Source organism: Channa argus, chromosome 3, assembly GCF_033026475.1.
Source record: "Channa argus isolate prfri chromosome 3, Channa argus male v1.0, whole genome shotgun sequence".
Classification (NCBI taxonomy): Eukaryota; Metazoa; Chordata; class Actinopteri; order Anabantiformes; family Channidae; genus Channa; species Channa argus.
In genome coordinates, this window is record NC_090199.1 from 27151412 (window position 1) to 27166173 (window position 14762).

Sequence of the window (14762 nt, forward strand, 5' to 3'; positions counted from 1 at the left end):
GCCGTGCTTCTTTTCTCTTCGTGCTCCTCGTGTTGTGCCAGTTCACGCGGTATTATCGGTCTTCTGCTGCCCTCGTCTGTACGGCGGCACAAACACAATCAGCTAATGTAGGGGATGTTTAAACTGCTCCCGAACCAAACCGCAGTAAAAATCACAAAGAACAGCACGGTCAGCCTGCTGCTGTGTGCTACTTGCACGTTGTGATTTTATTGCATTTATAGTTTACCATCGCCGTAATGAACACTGCAAACAGGTTTTTTGTGTCTATGAAACTACACGTCCCATACACCATTGCGAAACGTGGATGCGCGGAAACGTCACGTCTAATAGAATGTCAAAACAGCTTTTTGAAAACATTTAGCTAAATATTATATTTGGCAATTACACCCTCTGCAAAATAGCTTTAGCCTCACTATAGAAGAAACAAAAAATACCAAATAACTAATAAGGGCTAACATGGTGTCACGTGACTAGCAGCTACGTTTCTGTTCATGTCCACTGCAGCTAGCGTTAGCTTACACCTTCATTAAGACTAATAGGGGGGAGAAACACGGAAAACAAAAGGTGGTAAACAATCTGTCTTTGCTTCCATGATGAGATGCAGGCAGTTACGATGGATCCAGCGGAAGAGCCCCCCTCCATCCTGTGGGGCCTGGACCCGGTCTTTTCTGCGTTCGCCAGGCTGTATGTCAGAGACATCCTGCAGATGACAGAGTCCACACAGGTGCCAGGTAACACTAACACATGTAGCAACACTAGCGCGTCGTTCACCTGCTTGGTCTTTACGTTTGAGCGTCCATCGGTTGTTTACGTCCATGAATCTCTGAAGTGGCTAATAGTTATTTACAGTTTTAGCTACAAACAAATTGTAACAACGCTGGCCTTAACGTTACTGTTCATAATGTTATAATCAGTTTCATATCCAACTTTTATTATTCATCGATTACAAATATTCTGTTTATGTTCGCAAAAAGCGTAATATCACTTCAAGTGACTTTGTACTTACATTGACCGTTAAATATCATATTTAATAACATTGTGGTCAATAACAGTTATAGTCTTTGACATGATCCTTCTATTTTGTGTTTACTTCTTTTCCCACAGGTGTTTACTTTTACAACTTACACCCAATCTACAAAGTGGATGTACTTGGGACAGTAGTTTACAAGAGAGAAAGAGAAGACTTCTTCTGCTATGGAGGTGATCTTTCTGTGTGAATCACAACACACATGTTGTGTTTGCTGATATTCCAGCAACAAATTGAAAGCACAGGTTATGTGTGTTTGTTATTGTTCCGTAACTCTTGCACACACACAATACTGTAGTCCAAAAGCATAATTAGTCAACCAATCAATCAATCAATACACAATTCCAGTATCTTTCTGTTTTTTCACAGTGGACGATGGTACTGGGGTTATAAACTGCCTTTGTTGGAAAAGTGACCTGTTGAAAGAGGGAGAGGATCCTGGTAAATGTGAGTTTAAATTTGCTTTATTCCCAGTGCTGTCATGATGGAAATGTAAAGCTTTGTGTTGTACTGAACGAAGCAGAACTTCACAAACTATGCCCGATTACTACATGTTGATTTACAAAAGAAAAAATATTTCTATATTTATACCAGCCAGGATGAGTTCTGTCTCAGTACTTGCTGCTAACTTGTTATTAAAATCATTTGACAGATTTTATGTAAAGATCAGACAAACATGTTTATATCCTTACATGCCCCTTTAATACTGTAATGTTTTTGACTTAACCAACATAGTTTACGTGGAAGCACTAGTTACATTTAGGTCCCTTAATATTTGGACAGTGATATTGTTTTCATTATTTTGCACTGTAAGCCACCACAGTAATTAAAACAATATTTAATAAAATAGATTTAATTCTTGACTGTCAGGTATGATTTCATGGTGTTTGTTCAAAAAAAGTATCAACCTTGTTGGAATTAAATTAATCTTTAATTTTAGGGGCTTAGTCTGAATTGTTTATTCGCCAGTTCATTTACAAATAGGTAGATACACGGTCTAGAGTTGATTTTAAGTGTTGCATGATAAGTTTCATTGTTAAACGTCAGTATGAAGTCCAAAGAGCTGCCACTGCCAGTATAGTAAACCATCATAAGGCTGAAAAGAGAAAACAAATATATCAGAGCGACAACAAAAACTTTAGCTCTGACCAGTCAAAACTGCACCACACATAAAAAAGTCTTTACATATAATCATGAATATGTTTGAGCCATGCATAAGACTCCAACGACTGTAGTGCTGCCTTAACAAAAGGAGACACGGTGGGGTAAACATGGTCTCCCAGGTGCCATTTACATTCTTAAAACATACATTTTTTTGGTTTTTATGTGATTGGATTGGCCATATTTACAACCCACTGATGGTGTGTGTAGTAGACAAATATGAGATAAACAGAAAAAAATCTAATATAAATATAATGAATATAAAAGATTCTTGTGCTGAATATTGTGGGCTTCTTTATACTCACACATCACTGTATTCGGTTAAAATTGCATTGCTTGATATTCTTTGACCACTTGAGGGAAGAAAAGGAAATTGATAAATCATCTGACGCAACCACATATAATGTTTTTTTTATTTAAATTCCAAACAGAACAAATATTCAATTATAGTTACTACTTTGTCTTTAGTATTTTTGTTTTAGGGCATTTTCACACCCCAAAGTCTGTGCCAAGGTCCAAATGGTATATTTGATCTGGTTTGATTTAGTTCACTTCACATTGCAATTTTCTGAGCACCCTAAAGGACTTTGCCTGAAGTACTTGCATCCTGTTGTCGTTGCATACTAGTACCGTACTATATTATTTTCTCATCTCTAGCAATGGGAAAGCACAGCAGTGAGGCTCAGGGAGGCTTCAACCCAGTTGCAGAGCTAAAGAAACTGAAGCAGGCCCAGCAGAACCGCTGCCGCCTGGACATTGGAGAGCTGCTGCGAGTCCGAGGGCCTGTGAAGACATCGAGGCAACAGCGAGAAATAATGGCCTCCACCTATTGTGAGTGCACAGGAAGGTCCTCTGATCAGCTGACCCAAAATGCCCTGTCCACCTCCACTATTTTACCAATCAAATGCCAAATCAAAATAAGCCATTTAATTCATGGCTGCTAAATCAGAGAACCAAGAAACCATGAAGTAGGTCACATAAACATTGTGTAAAATACCCATTCATCACATGTGTATCTCTGTGTGTTCCCAGATAAAGTGAACGACCCAGTGATGGCGGTTCAGATAGCGTGGATGATGGAGGTTCCTCAGCTGTACAGAGAGTGCTATGACAAACCCCTCCAGCTGCAGCCCAGTGCAATGGGGTACAAGCATTCATCCCTCAACATCGATTACAGCACAACGAGGGCCCAAATTGAGACAGCAAAATATAGGATCCCGCTGTTGAGCGCTAAAATGGTTTCTTACCTCTGGAACAATGCATTTCTGCATTGGTCCTCATCTCTACCAAACACTGATTTGTCCCAGCTATGTATGCATGTCTACTCATAGTGACTGCACTGCTCAGTACTAGTCTACTAGCAAAAGTCATAATTTTGGAAATCAAGTTAGTAGTACTGAAAATCTAAAAATAAATACAAAAAGATGAATGGAAATAGTAAAGACGTGGGCCACAAAACCTAAATAATGAGCAGAAATCTACAATTCTTTTATGTTAGGGAAAATCCAATACAAATTCCAATCAGATACATTATATGTACCTCACTGTAAACATTGATTAAATATGTATCTGGCATATTTAAATTGGAGGTAATTGGACAAAGACACACACACACACATTTTTCATGATCTACTTTAAAGACTGGAGGTTCTCGTACAATGATATAAAAGTTTATCAACTTAAATTACTGATATGTTATGAATTAAAGAATGATTCGACCTTTCACTTCCTGGAATTGGATCTGCTTTATTTTGGCCAATATCTTTTAAAACAAGCGCAGATATTGATACCTAGTATCAGTTTGGGCCATCTCCAACAGCCTCTTTTCACATTTCTAAAATCTCAGTATCATTACCAGCTTCAGTTAGAGTAAAGTGCACTACGGTTGTGTTGTTGTTCATCTCTGATTTTCAGTGACTCTGCTGTTAGTACCATCAGCAAGGCAACAAATCTTATCAAAGGTTTCTTAAAGCACAAGTCCGTGACAAGGTTCAGACCGTATGATGTCCAGGACCTGTTGCAGCCTCTTATCTCCAGCCAGCCTCAAACAGCATCTGAAGACCAGGTACGTCTGAATAAAAATACGCATATCATATATAGGTTTCTTTTGAAGGGCTGAGGTGGAAGGATGAAACAAAATTCAAACATCAGACTTTATTTGAAGTTTCCTTCTCAAACTAGTTTTGCTTTTAACATTGTTGGTGAGGTAACTTTTCTTTTTTTTTTTTGGTATTAAATTTGCTATCTAAAACTACACTGGGGCTTTCTCTCTAAATGTTTACGGCATCGGTTGTGTGTTTTGTGCCTCTGTTGATGGTTAGGAGCCCGTGGCAGGTCCGTCTGCCTGTCAGCAGCTACGTCAGCTTCTCAAGAAAGTCCTGGAAAGTTTACAATATGAGGGTATCATATACCGCAGAGTCAAATCACAAGATGAAGTTTATCATGTAAGAAACAGCATAGTCAGTTCTTTCACCTGTAGTGTGGGGATGTTTTATAATCAAGTGTCCGTTTGCCTCGGTTGCTCCTTACTAGGTGACAACACAGGATAAAGATCTTCTCCTAGCTGTGAAAGACATCATCAGAGAAGACTCAAAACGGGAGAAATGTAAGTAAACTTAATTTTGCTCCAAATTAATCAAACTTTCTAATGATTGTACCTTTAGATGTGACTAAGTGACAGTCAACATTGTTGCATTGTATTGTATGTATTATTTAGTTGAAATAATTAAGAATCAAAGCTTTGTGGCTGCTTGTCAGAGATCAAATTAGTAAAATGATTTCACCTTCAGTACTGAATAGTTTTTGCTATTGGCCTTTACAGTTTGCGGCTTTGATTTCACTATAGAACTAACACCTTTTTTTTTTGTGATTTGACTTATAATGCGGAATATTTGTTGCACTCCAACATGGAAACAATAAGTGCAGTAGAATTCCTAGATAACTTAAATACCCTAAATCTAAATTTCAAATGAAGACATTTACATAGCCTCGATTTGCATTGCCACATACTGTAGCCATGGGTTTTTCCTCCCCCGTACTCGCAGATGCAGAGAAGGGTTGCCACATCCTGCACATCCTATCCGCAGTCAGGCAGCGACACAGCCTCAACGTGAGCAAAGCAGCACTGGAGCTGGTCCTCAAATCGCTGGAGTGCAACAGTGACATTGTCAGCACCGCTGACAACCATTACACGATGTTTTAACACAAGTACTGTCAGGTTGTGGTACAGTTCAGTAGGAACCCTTTAAGAGTGTAAATAGAGAAAGTAAAGTTACATCACTCCATGTGAACTGTTGGGGAATGTGGGTGGCATCCTGTGATCTATCTACCTGTGCCTGCTGCAGAGGTTAGAATAGATTATCTGCACATCTTCTTAGCTTAGCTAAAAAGTTTTTTAAACTATTCAAATTTAATTGTGATTTGAGTTTAATTCTGATTGTAATGGCGTTTAGAAGAATGTATACCGATGCATCCATGAACAGATTTTCAGTAACTCAAGACCTGCTAATTCCAGTAAAGTTGTCTCCTCACAACTATGGCAGCAGTCCTCTGCCTGGCCTGTTAAGGCAGCAGCACTGACCTAAGTCAAAACACACCGTCCAAGTCACCATCTGAAAAACTGGGAGCCTCACAAGATGGCGCCAACAACCCCCAACACTCAAGTAAATCATGCTATTAGTGATCTTGTATTCATCATGAGCCTTAGCCTGGCACACACAATTTGATTACTGAATGTACAATGGTTCAGGGATTCTTTTACAACCACTGTACCCTCTATTGTTCTGTTGTAAGTTTGGTAACTTGTTTCATGCCACTTGTTAAATTGTTGTTAAATTATAGGTTGTTAGTCATCATCAGCCATTAATTATTTTGTTCAGTTTAGTGCCTTTTAATATAAATATGTAACCAAGCAAAAAAGATGGGGCTCCCGTATGACTATAGGGGGCTCGAGTGCAAAATAAGCATCTGGTCCCCATTTGGCCACTATGAGCAATATAAATGACAAATCACTCTCAACACCTTAGGATAAATATGCCACATTGCAATAAATATTTTACTATCATTGTCCCTACCTTGTCAAAAGGCTATTTCAAGCACACACAATGCTAATACACAATATGCACAAGCTGTGTAGTTTCAATGTTAAAATAAGTACATAATGTTAAGCCATTATATCTGTGTTCATGGAAAACACGGATATATCTCATTTATACTATATACGACAAATACCAGTAATAAAGCAAATTATTTCTACATTGTGTGTAAACATACAAGTGTGTTAGACTTGACCAATTTTTCATGTAGCTTTAGGGTGTAAATGTGCATAAATGCCATTGATGCTTTTAAACCTCCCTCTGAATTCCCTGTATTAAAATATTTCTCTGCTTCTGAGCTGAAAAACTCAGAGGAGTTTTTATCATTGGGAATTCAGATGATGTCATCCAGAGGAGCTCTGGAAATACTGGTAGACTGTGACTGCAAACACCATAGTGTGAGCAATGAGATGACAATCTGAACTGAAGGTTTCTCCAAGTGATGTCATCTGGAGGATATTTTAATATAGGGAAGTCAGAGGGACGTGTAATGGCATTGATTGACATGTACTACCCAAACTTGATCCAAAGGACCAAGTTCAATATCAGTGAAGGGGTCCTTTAAAATAAAAATGTGCAGGTTCTCAACACTACCATACTATCTTTCACAGGAATGGGTATTTGGACTATGCAGTATATTGTGTACACAGCTTAAATAATGAAGGGGCTACAACTAGAGTTTGATAAAGTGAACTAATAACCAATAAACCATTAGGGGGCCCTAATAACAGCGTTCTCCAACAACTACAAGCTGATTGCCCCATTTTAGAATACTATCTGCTGACATAAGTATTCCATTTTTACAGACAATGTGGCTTCCAATATCTCTGTAAAAACAATGGTCAGAACTGATGCAGAAGAGGCAAACACATACTGACTTTTATCCCTAGACATGTCTTCACTCTGCTAATGACCTGAGCTTTGTAAGTGGCCCCTTCTGTGATGAGTAAACGGAACTTTGATGGAAGTGGATGGTTTCCCTAAAAGTTTCCATTTTATTTAATCTTAGTTAATTAAATTGCCACAAATGCAGTTACCCTGGGGCACCTGGCCTGTTTGCTCAGCAGTTAATCCAGCCTTGCATAGTAACACATGCATATTCAATTACACTGACACATAGTAAGCCTCTAGCTTTCATGGACCCTGGAGTGCTGAGACCCTGGGGCACAGTTGAATTCCAGGCTTGGTTTTCATGGTTTTAGTAAAAACCATTAATCGTGGCTACAAGTGGGGTTTTATTGGAAAAAAATGGAACTGAGCTGGTCTTTCTGTAGGTTCTGTTCAGTATCATAGCTGTTTGACTTAATGAATCAAATGAAAAAAGACAAAAGGAAAACGTGTGCTATGGGCTACCTACCTACTGTATCTGGTTTATGTGACTACATGCACAGGGGGGCAGTGTTTGCTTGCTATATGGGCTTTTTCACATAGAGCAGGCCGCTGCTGATTCGATGCTTCTGCAACATCAGTAATCCAGAAATTCCAGTTGTTTTGTATTTAAGGTTTTTGCCTGTCGAGATCAGAATCCGCTCCTCTTCACGCTCCTACACTTGTTAAAAATGAATATGATCTTCGTTGATTCATCTGTGACGTTTGTACTGTTAAACTCATATCCTTTTTTTTTTTTTTTTGTCTGAGATTTGTAGCTTTCCTTAATGAAACTCTCGAAAGCCCCCTTCTGCAGGTGAACTCATTGTTGCTGAGTATCGATGTAGTTTTCAGACAGACCAAAGAGATGTCAATGATTCTGATTCTGATTGTCCCATTATAACACTGCGCTCCAAGGAACAGTGAACACAATTGACACATCTGCAGAAAAACAGTTAAAGTGTGGCCATTTCCTCAAACCAGGTAACGGAATATAAATGTATTTGGATTTTCTAAATCTCAGTGCTAATTCACAGAACAATATGATGCATATGTGAATTGTTTTCAGCAATCAACAATAATGCACAATAAACACGAGCCCACACTTTATGGAATTTAACACAGATCATATTGATTCCAGGCAAAAGTTATTATATATATATATATTTTATATATATTATATATATATATATATTTAAAAAAATGATGTCACCCAACAACACGAGGAAGACGAAGCCAATTATTTTTTCCTTGAGAACGTGTGTGAAGCCCATCCCACTCCGGTTCCTAAAGTCCCTGCGCCTGCTGTAACGCAGGAGCCGTTTGGCGCTGGATTTGCCGGCTCTCGTGCATTCATCTAGCTTCGGTAACCTCCAGGTATGCAGATGCCCCCTTTTGTCGTCCTCTCGGCAGACACAAAGAAACCCGCTTCACTTTTTCCTTTTTTTTTTAAGGTGACCGCCTTCATCAGTCCGGCGGCCGCTGGCCAGCTCCTCAGGCTGCCTTAAATAAAATCGCCCGTTGCCTGGATCTTCGGCTGGGTTTTTTTTTTTTTTTTTTTTGTCTGTGTTTCATCGAGAGAGATCAGCACGGGCTTCCATGGACTATCGATAAGTTTCTAATCAGATCGATGATCGTTGCGTCAACGGGAGGCAAGTCCGAGCCGCGAGTGAGGCGATTTGTAAATGGACCGCTGATTTGTTAAATGACACAGCCATGAATGTTGTGAATCCCCCCCAGTGATCTGAGACCACAGCTTATCTGGAGCAGCTGCTGCCTGACTGACCGCTTTTATGCATAGCCTTTGCAGGGTCAAGATGCAGTTTCGGACTGTGCTGGACGTGAAAGTCGTGGACGTGGAGAAGAGGCGCAGTCCCTCAAAACACTACGTGAGTTGTCTCGCCTCCTTTTCGTCCATGTCACCTTTATTCCCACCTTGTCCCGTTCAGATGTGTCAGCAGCGAGTCTCTCTGGCCTGCTCACGGTCACAGCAGGACCCCCGAACGCTGCATGAAGACCACAGCTAGGCTAAACTCTATTACTGCTAAGTCTAAGTCCCAACGTTGCCCAGCCATTGGCAGCCAACCGCCCACACTATTTCAGCATAATCAGATCATCATCAGAAATGAGCTGTCATAACTGTGTCATGCCAAATAACCAGCCAGGGACCCATCAGCACTGGGGCCATGGTGATTGATTTTATCATCTTCTCTATGTCTAGATCTAATAGGTACATCAACATATGGGAAGTCAATGGTCTGGTGCCTCCATGTCCATGTGGTGTTGTGGTGGAAGCACACAATTGTCTTCTAACCTAATGATCAAGTTCTTGCAACCTACGTTTTTCATTTGATGGTGAGGTGGAAGCAAGACGTTCACTTCAATGATCTTCCTATTAGATCATTTATTTAGAGCTGCAATTAGAGTAAATCACGCAACAGTCATTTGTATATGGCAAGACATTCTACCACAAACCCTCACTTCAAAACATGACACTTAAATAATAATGTGATGAGTTCACATGTTATATACAGCATATATACAGTATTTGTAAATGATATCTTCGCCTCTGATCAGTTTATTATAACGAAAATTGAGACCATGTCTTTAGAATGACTGAAATGTGACAAGTAACAGAAAAGGCAACTGCTTGTTGAACTTAACTGTTGGCCTTGGAACTATTGATCATATGACACGATCTTCTTGAAGTAGTTGGCCGAGGTGTCATCAGATCGTAAGGATTTGTTATTTGTGTTTGCTTCAAAACGGAGATTCAGTACATTCTTGACTTTGACAAAACAGCAGCTGAGTAGTTTTTCTGGAGCTTTGAAAAGGTGTCAGACAGTATCTGCTAACCTCTCAAATGTAGCACCTTCTCATTTTACTGTTGCATCACCAGACCTACATTTTGTAATGTGGGTCACTATTCTCCACATTTCAGGCAGCACACCTCACAACAGGCTTCACTGGTTTTTACTACCTTCCCGATTCTTGCCTCCTGTGGCCTTATTCATCAATACCACACTTGTTTTAAAGTGGGAGTCTGTGCTGGGCCTGTGCACTTCATGGCTTCTGTTCAGAACCTATTTCGAGCTCATAAACAAGTCATAATAAATGACTATGTAAAGAACATGATCTTGCTCACGAGCAATTACAGTCCTGCAGGCCCTTGGGCCAAATGATATGTGGACACAATTAGCACAGTTATTCTCTTTTAAACACATAGCTGTCATCACCATGTGTCCCTTTATCTGACACAACATAACCATGTTAACAAGACATACATAGAAAATATGTAATTCTCCTGTGAATATGACTTAGTACATCATATCTTATCATGTACTCTGATGTTGCCGCTGTTCACATTGGGTGGCCCCAGTGAAAATCATCCCTCTACTACGACGCAGTGGAAGCATCACTGTACAGTACCTGGGGCAAAAATGAGGTGCGGGCCCCTCTTGACAACCCCAAGCCACCTTACCGCCTCTCTATGTGTCCTGTACCCCTTCGAATACAGCACACACAGCAGACTCCACATGGCAGCTTAATTATAGTTTGCCTGGAGCACTAGAAACCCATCAGCACAGTCATACTGCAGTACGACTTGCCTGACATGTTTTCTGTGCCAGTTTGCGTTTGTTTGATTGAACACAAACACATTTGCACATGATGTAAGACTGACATCGACAGGAATAATAATAATCATAAACCTGGATTGTTGACGTGACTTTAGGATTAGGTAATGATGCAAGACATGCCTCAGGCCATTTCATGTCCTTGTGTGCTTTTGTATTTTCCCAGACCGATCAGTGCAACATGAGAGCCCCATGATGGCCTCGGCCCTGTGGATGTTGCCCACATGTTTTAAGATAATTGACGATGTCATACTCGTGTTTCTCAAGAATATTTTAAAGGATGCCTTCACTCATGTTGGACTTAATTCTTTTGGTACTAGTTTGACGAGTACATGTAAATAAATGCCACTCAACTCCCTTTCAGTAAAATATCTCTCTCCTTCTAGCTGAAAAACTCCAGATGACATCACTTGGAGGAACCTTCAATTCATATTATGTCATCTTGTTGAGTTTGAATTCATGGTCAACCTGGTTTTCTAGAGCTCCTCCAGATGACGTCAACTGAACTCCTAATGATGAGATAAAGTCAGAGGGAAGTTTAAAAGCAATAATGTACATTTACAACCTAAACTGAAGTCATTGAAAGCAAGTTGAAAATGGGTGACGTTGCCTTTCAAACATGTTTAATATCAGCAACAAGAGTTATAAACTTTAGATGAAGTTCACTTTGTTTTGCAAATTATTTTACCTCTAGTATATATATATAGTATATCTGTTCGTCGTTATTCCAATTCTTTGTTCTTTTCAGTGAAATTTGTTACGTTTATTAAACCCTGGTTGCTGCCATTTTGCTTTTGGCAGAAACAGAATTTCCTGAAAATTTACTGAAAAGCCTGATGGTCAAATCCGCTGAATCAAACTAGCATGAGACATAAGAAATCGGTCGTCAGTGCTCTGCCGCTTACGGCCGATATAATTTTAGAATTATACTGAAAATGTTTAAGAAGAAAACAAAAAACAATAAAAAAAGAAATGTAAATCAGCTGAGTTAGCAGTTACCATTAAAAATGGAAGCTGGAATAGCAGCTAGCCTGGCTCTGTCCAAACCCAAAAGCACCTCTAAAGCTCACTAATCAACATATGTCATATTTTTCACGCTATAAAGAAATATAAAAATGTCATGTTGTGGTTGTAAAACATGTCATATGGACAGAGCCAGACTAGCTCTTCCCCCCCGCTTCCTGTTGTATGCTTATTTGATTTAAAACCCTAAGCTAATTGCTACTTGTGTGTAACATTAGTAACATAGTAAGTACATATTTACTGCAAACACAGTTATGACTGTCTTATAAATCTTCTCCCCACTCATTGCAATACATTTAATAAACAAAGTTCTCAGATGATTAATAAAAAAATACAATACACACATTGAAAACAAACATGTGGTAGCAGGCTAATGTGGTAAACCGGGCTAACGTTTCTTGTGTCGACACACGATGAATGATGATCTACTGTTGTTAAAATACACTGTTAAACATTTTGAAATAGAATTTAATGTCGTATTGTTTCCACAGATTAGTTTAACTGTTTAATAAACGAGAGCGCAACAGGACTTTCTCAGAACAGAGCTGTGCTATGTGTTGGACTCTTGGTCTCACCAGGGCTGTGTGGCCTAGTTTCCTTAGCTAGCCTGTCTCAAGAGACAGGAGGCGGTGTGAGAAGGGGAAAACAAGGGGACAAGAGAAAAGGAAGGACAGAAGGAAGGAACGAAGGAAAGAAGCAAGGAGAGAAAACAAGAGAGAGACCCAATCTGTGGCACCCTCTGAATCTCATTTGTAATGTTTGTGAAACCAGCTGGAAATGCTTATAGTGGGAGAGGAGTGTGTGTGTGTGTGTGTGTGTGTGTGTTTGGGGGGGGGGGGGGTGAAGCTCGGGGGCTTTGTCAAAGGGAAGTGCTCGTCAGATTGTGGGGAAAGCTGGACAGCTGAGTCGCAAACGGGCATCACACACACAAAAACTCGCATGCACACATTGTCCTCGTATGAATGGCTTTGTGTGTGTGTGTGTGTGTGTGTGTGTGTTTGCCAGAGGAGGTGATAAAAGTAAAGGCAAGGTTGGGCATGGTTATGTTTTCTTTGTGGCTTCTGTTTCCCCCTACAAGTCCCAGTCCCATAACATCTCATTTTCTAGAGTCTTGTGCCGTGCAAAGGCCCAGACTGGAAGACGGTGTTGTTGTTTGGCGCCATAAAAAAACGTGTCTTCAGAGAGTTGTTTCCCACTCAAATATTTATTGACCTATCAAACACGGAGAGATATGTCAGGGAAAAGGGTCCCTGTTTTCAGATGCTAACCCCCCCCCCCCCCCCACCCCCTCACCCCCTAACTGGGAAGACACATGCTGGGGGGAAAAGTTTATGAGGCTGCCTCCGTTTTTTTCGGACTGGCCGTTGTTTGACAGAGCGAGGTGGTTAGCTGTGAGTGCTCGAGGGCTTTTGTGTCGGTGTCTGAGAAAAAGACGAGGGTGAGTCAGGGGCTCTGCTGACGTCCGTGAGTAACGTCGATGCGCCCGACGCTCACTTTGCAGAGCTACTTAACCTTGACACTGACGCAGACGAGAGTGGGTCTCTGTGCTGCACGCCCCAACGTGAGTCCCTGAGAAAATCGGCGGATGTTGTCATACTCACACTGTTGTTACCGCCGCCTCACACGCATATTGATGGGGGGGGTTGTTTTCATGTGTTCAATACCAGATGTTAGCAACTGTAGAAGGTTTTATTAGTCTCTTGCAGACGGATTAAGGGCATTACAGCAGCTCTCCTGCCCCTCTGTGTGTCTTCAGGGTCAAAGCACACGTCAAGGTGCTCGAACATGGCCACTAGCCGCTGTTCCTCGGCAACCTAACTTGTGATTACGTCACTCGAACACGGCGATGCTCCGTGCAGAGAGCAGAGCATGTGTGGGCATCATGTGTGGCCTTAAGTTTGCTGCCTTTACATTTGTGTTCACGGCAAAACAAAGCTTTTGACATTGCTGTCGTGCTGTTTTTGTCTAATGTGTGATTTTATGTGAGAGGGAGAAAGGACGGGAGACAAGACAAGGAAGAAGAAAAGAAATCTGACGAAAAGAAACGGGGCCGTCTTGCTTGCAGCTGTAATTATGAGATGACTAGATAGTCAGGGAAATTGACTAAAAAGTTATTAGAATCAGACTGTCTCGATAAGCACGACAAGATATTCTTCCTGTCCACCAAACGTAAGGATGATTTTTTTTCCCCAGCTTTCAGCAGTTATAATAATAATACACACACCAGAAAGCACAGTAATAGTTAAACTATTACCACAAATACTGCAGTAATTTAGTATTGCCACCTCTGAAAATCTTGGAACTTAGTAGACACAGATAACAGGATACGAGGCCAAAAAAACATCAGTGTTTGAGTGTTTAGGCTAAAAAAAAAAAAAACGCTAGCTGGCATTTTGGTGCCATTGTAAGAAACATTGTAAGATTCCTTTTCAAGCCTGGTCCCGAAAGATGCAGTTTTAACACATCCCTGCTAATGTGAGTGTGCTCTTTCACCTTAGGCTTGTCAGGGTCATATGAGAGAGTAAACACAACTAGATATGGTTGTTCATGTTGGAGAGCTTGTTAGAAGGAGTTGGTGTCTGAGTGTTAAAACTGTAGTCTTTAGATGACCATAGCATTCTGTCAACTCTGAAGCCACTCTTCTGTCTTTATGTTATTTCTGTCCTTAGTCTCATTTTACTGTATTTGTCTTATTATCATCCTCCGCAGTAACTTATGTATGAATAGCTTTAAATTGGTGATAAAACTGGTGGCGATAATAGATGCATTACAAATAAAACATTGTAGAGGTGTTGGACATTGGACTTAAATTTACCTGTGGCCAAGCTTGTTGCTCTGCGGCGGGTCACACACTGTATTTACAGGGTAGATTATGGGATTAGAGATTACTGTGTGACACAGGTCGAGGCCAAACTCCCGTGACTCCTGAAGTCGTCAAAAAGACCACAGGTTCTT

General features: G+C 40.5%; 2 protein-coding genes and 1 long non-coding RNA gene across 8 annotated transcripts in view; 2 read left to right on the plus strand and 1 right to left on the minus strand.

Moving 5' to 3' along the window:
* Nucleotides 1–455: 455 nt before the first annotated feature.
* On the plus strand, nucleotides 456–6442 carry stn1 (STN1 subunit of CST complex). The gene is made up of 9 exons (XM_067498602.1): nucleotides 456–731; nucleotides 1105–1200; nucleotides 1397–1474; nucleotides 2846–3019; nucleotides 3221–3332; nucleotides 4103–4253; nucleotides 4510–4632; nucleotides 4721–4793; nucleotides 5233–6442. Exons 1-9 carry the CDS (start codon nucleotides 599–601, stop codon nucleotides 5388–5390), a joined length of 1098 nt encoding a protein of 365 aa, XP_067354703.1. The 5' UTR covers nucleotides 456–598; the 3' UTR covers nucleotides 5391–6442.
* LOC137124019 (uncharacterized) lies at nucleotides 4247–5332 on the minus strand. The gene is made up of 3 exons (XR_010913899.1): nucleotides 5198–5332; nucleotides 4662–4751; nucleotides 4247–4566 (listed from the first exon to the last, which is right to left on the minus strand). It is a non-coding gene; the product is annotated as an uncharacterized lncRNA (long non-coding RNA).
* Nucleotides 6443–8137: 1695 nt separating the features above from the next.
* Nucleotides 8138–14762, plus strand: part of sh3pxd2aa (SH3 and PX domains 2Aa) — a 92892-nt gene continuing 86267 nt past the window's right edge. For 3 of the 6 annotated variants that reach the window (XM_067498596.1, XM_067498593.1, XM_067498597.1), the window contains exon 1: nucleotides 8430–9038. In XM_067498596.1, the coding sequence (XP_067354697.1) occupies nucleotides 8943–9038 (96 nt within the window). In that variant the 5' untranslated portion in view covers nucleotides 8430–8942. Of the gene's footprint in view, nucleotides 9039–14762 lie in introns of all 6 variants that reach the window. The other 3 variants (XM_067498592.1, XM_067498594.1, XM_067498591.1) reach the window with 2 other exon arrangements.

Coding starts and splice junctions, on each gene's coding strand:
- stn1 (XM_067498602.1), top strand. CDS start 599: ATGCAGGCAGTTACGATGGATCCAGCGGAAGAGCCCCCCTCCATCCTG. Junction 4,254..4,509: donor AAACAGCATCTGAAGACCAG/GTACGTCTGAAT, acceptor GTTGATGGTTAG/GAGCCCGTGGCAGGTCCGTC. Junction 4,794..5,232: donor AGACTCAAAACGGGAGAAAT/GTAAGTAAACTT, acceptor CCGTACTCGCAG/ATGCAGAGAAGGGTTGCCAC.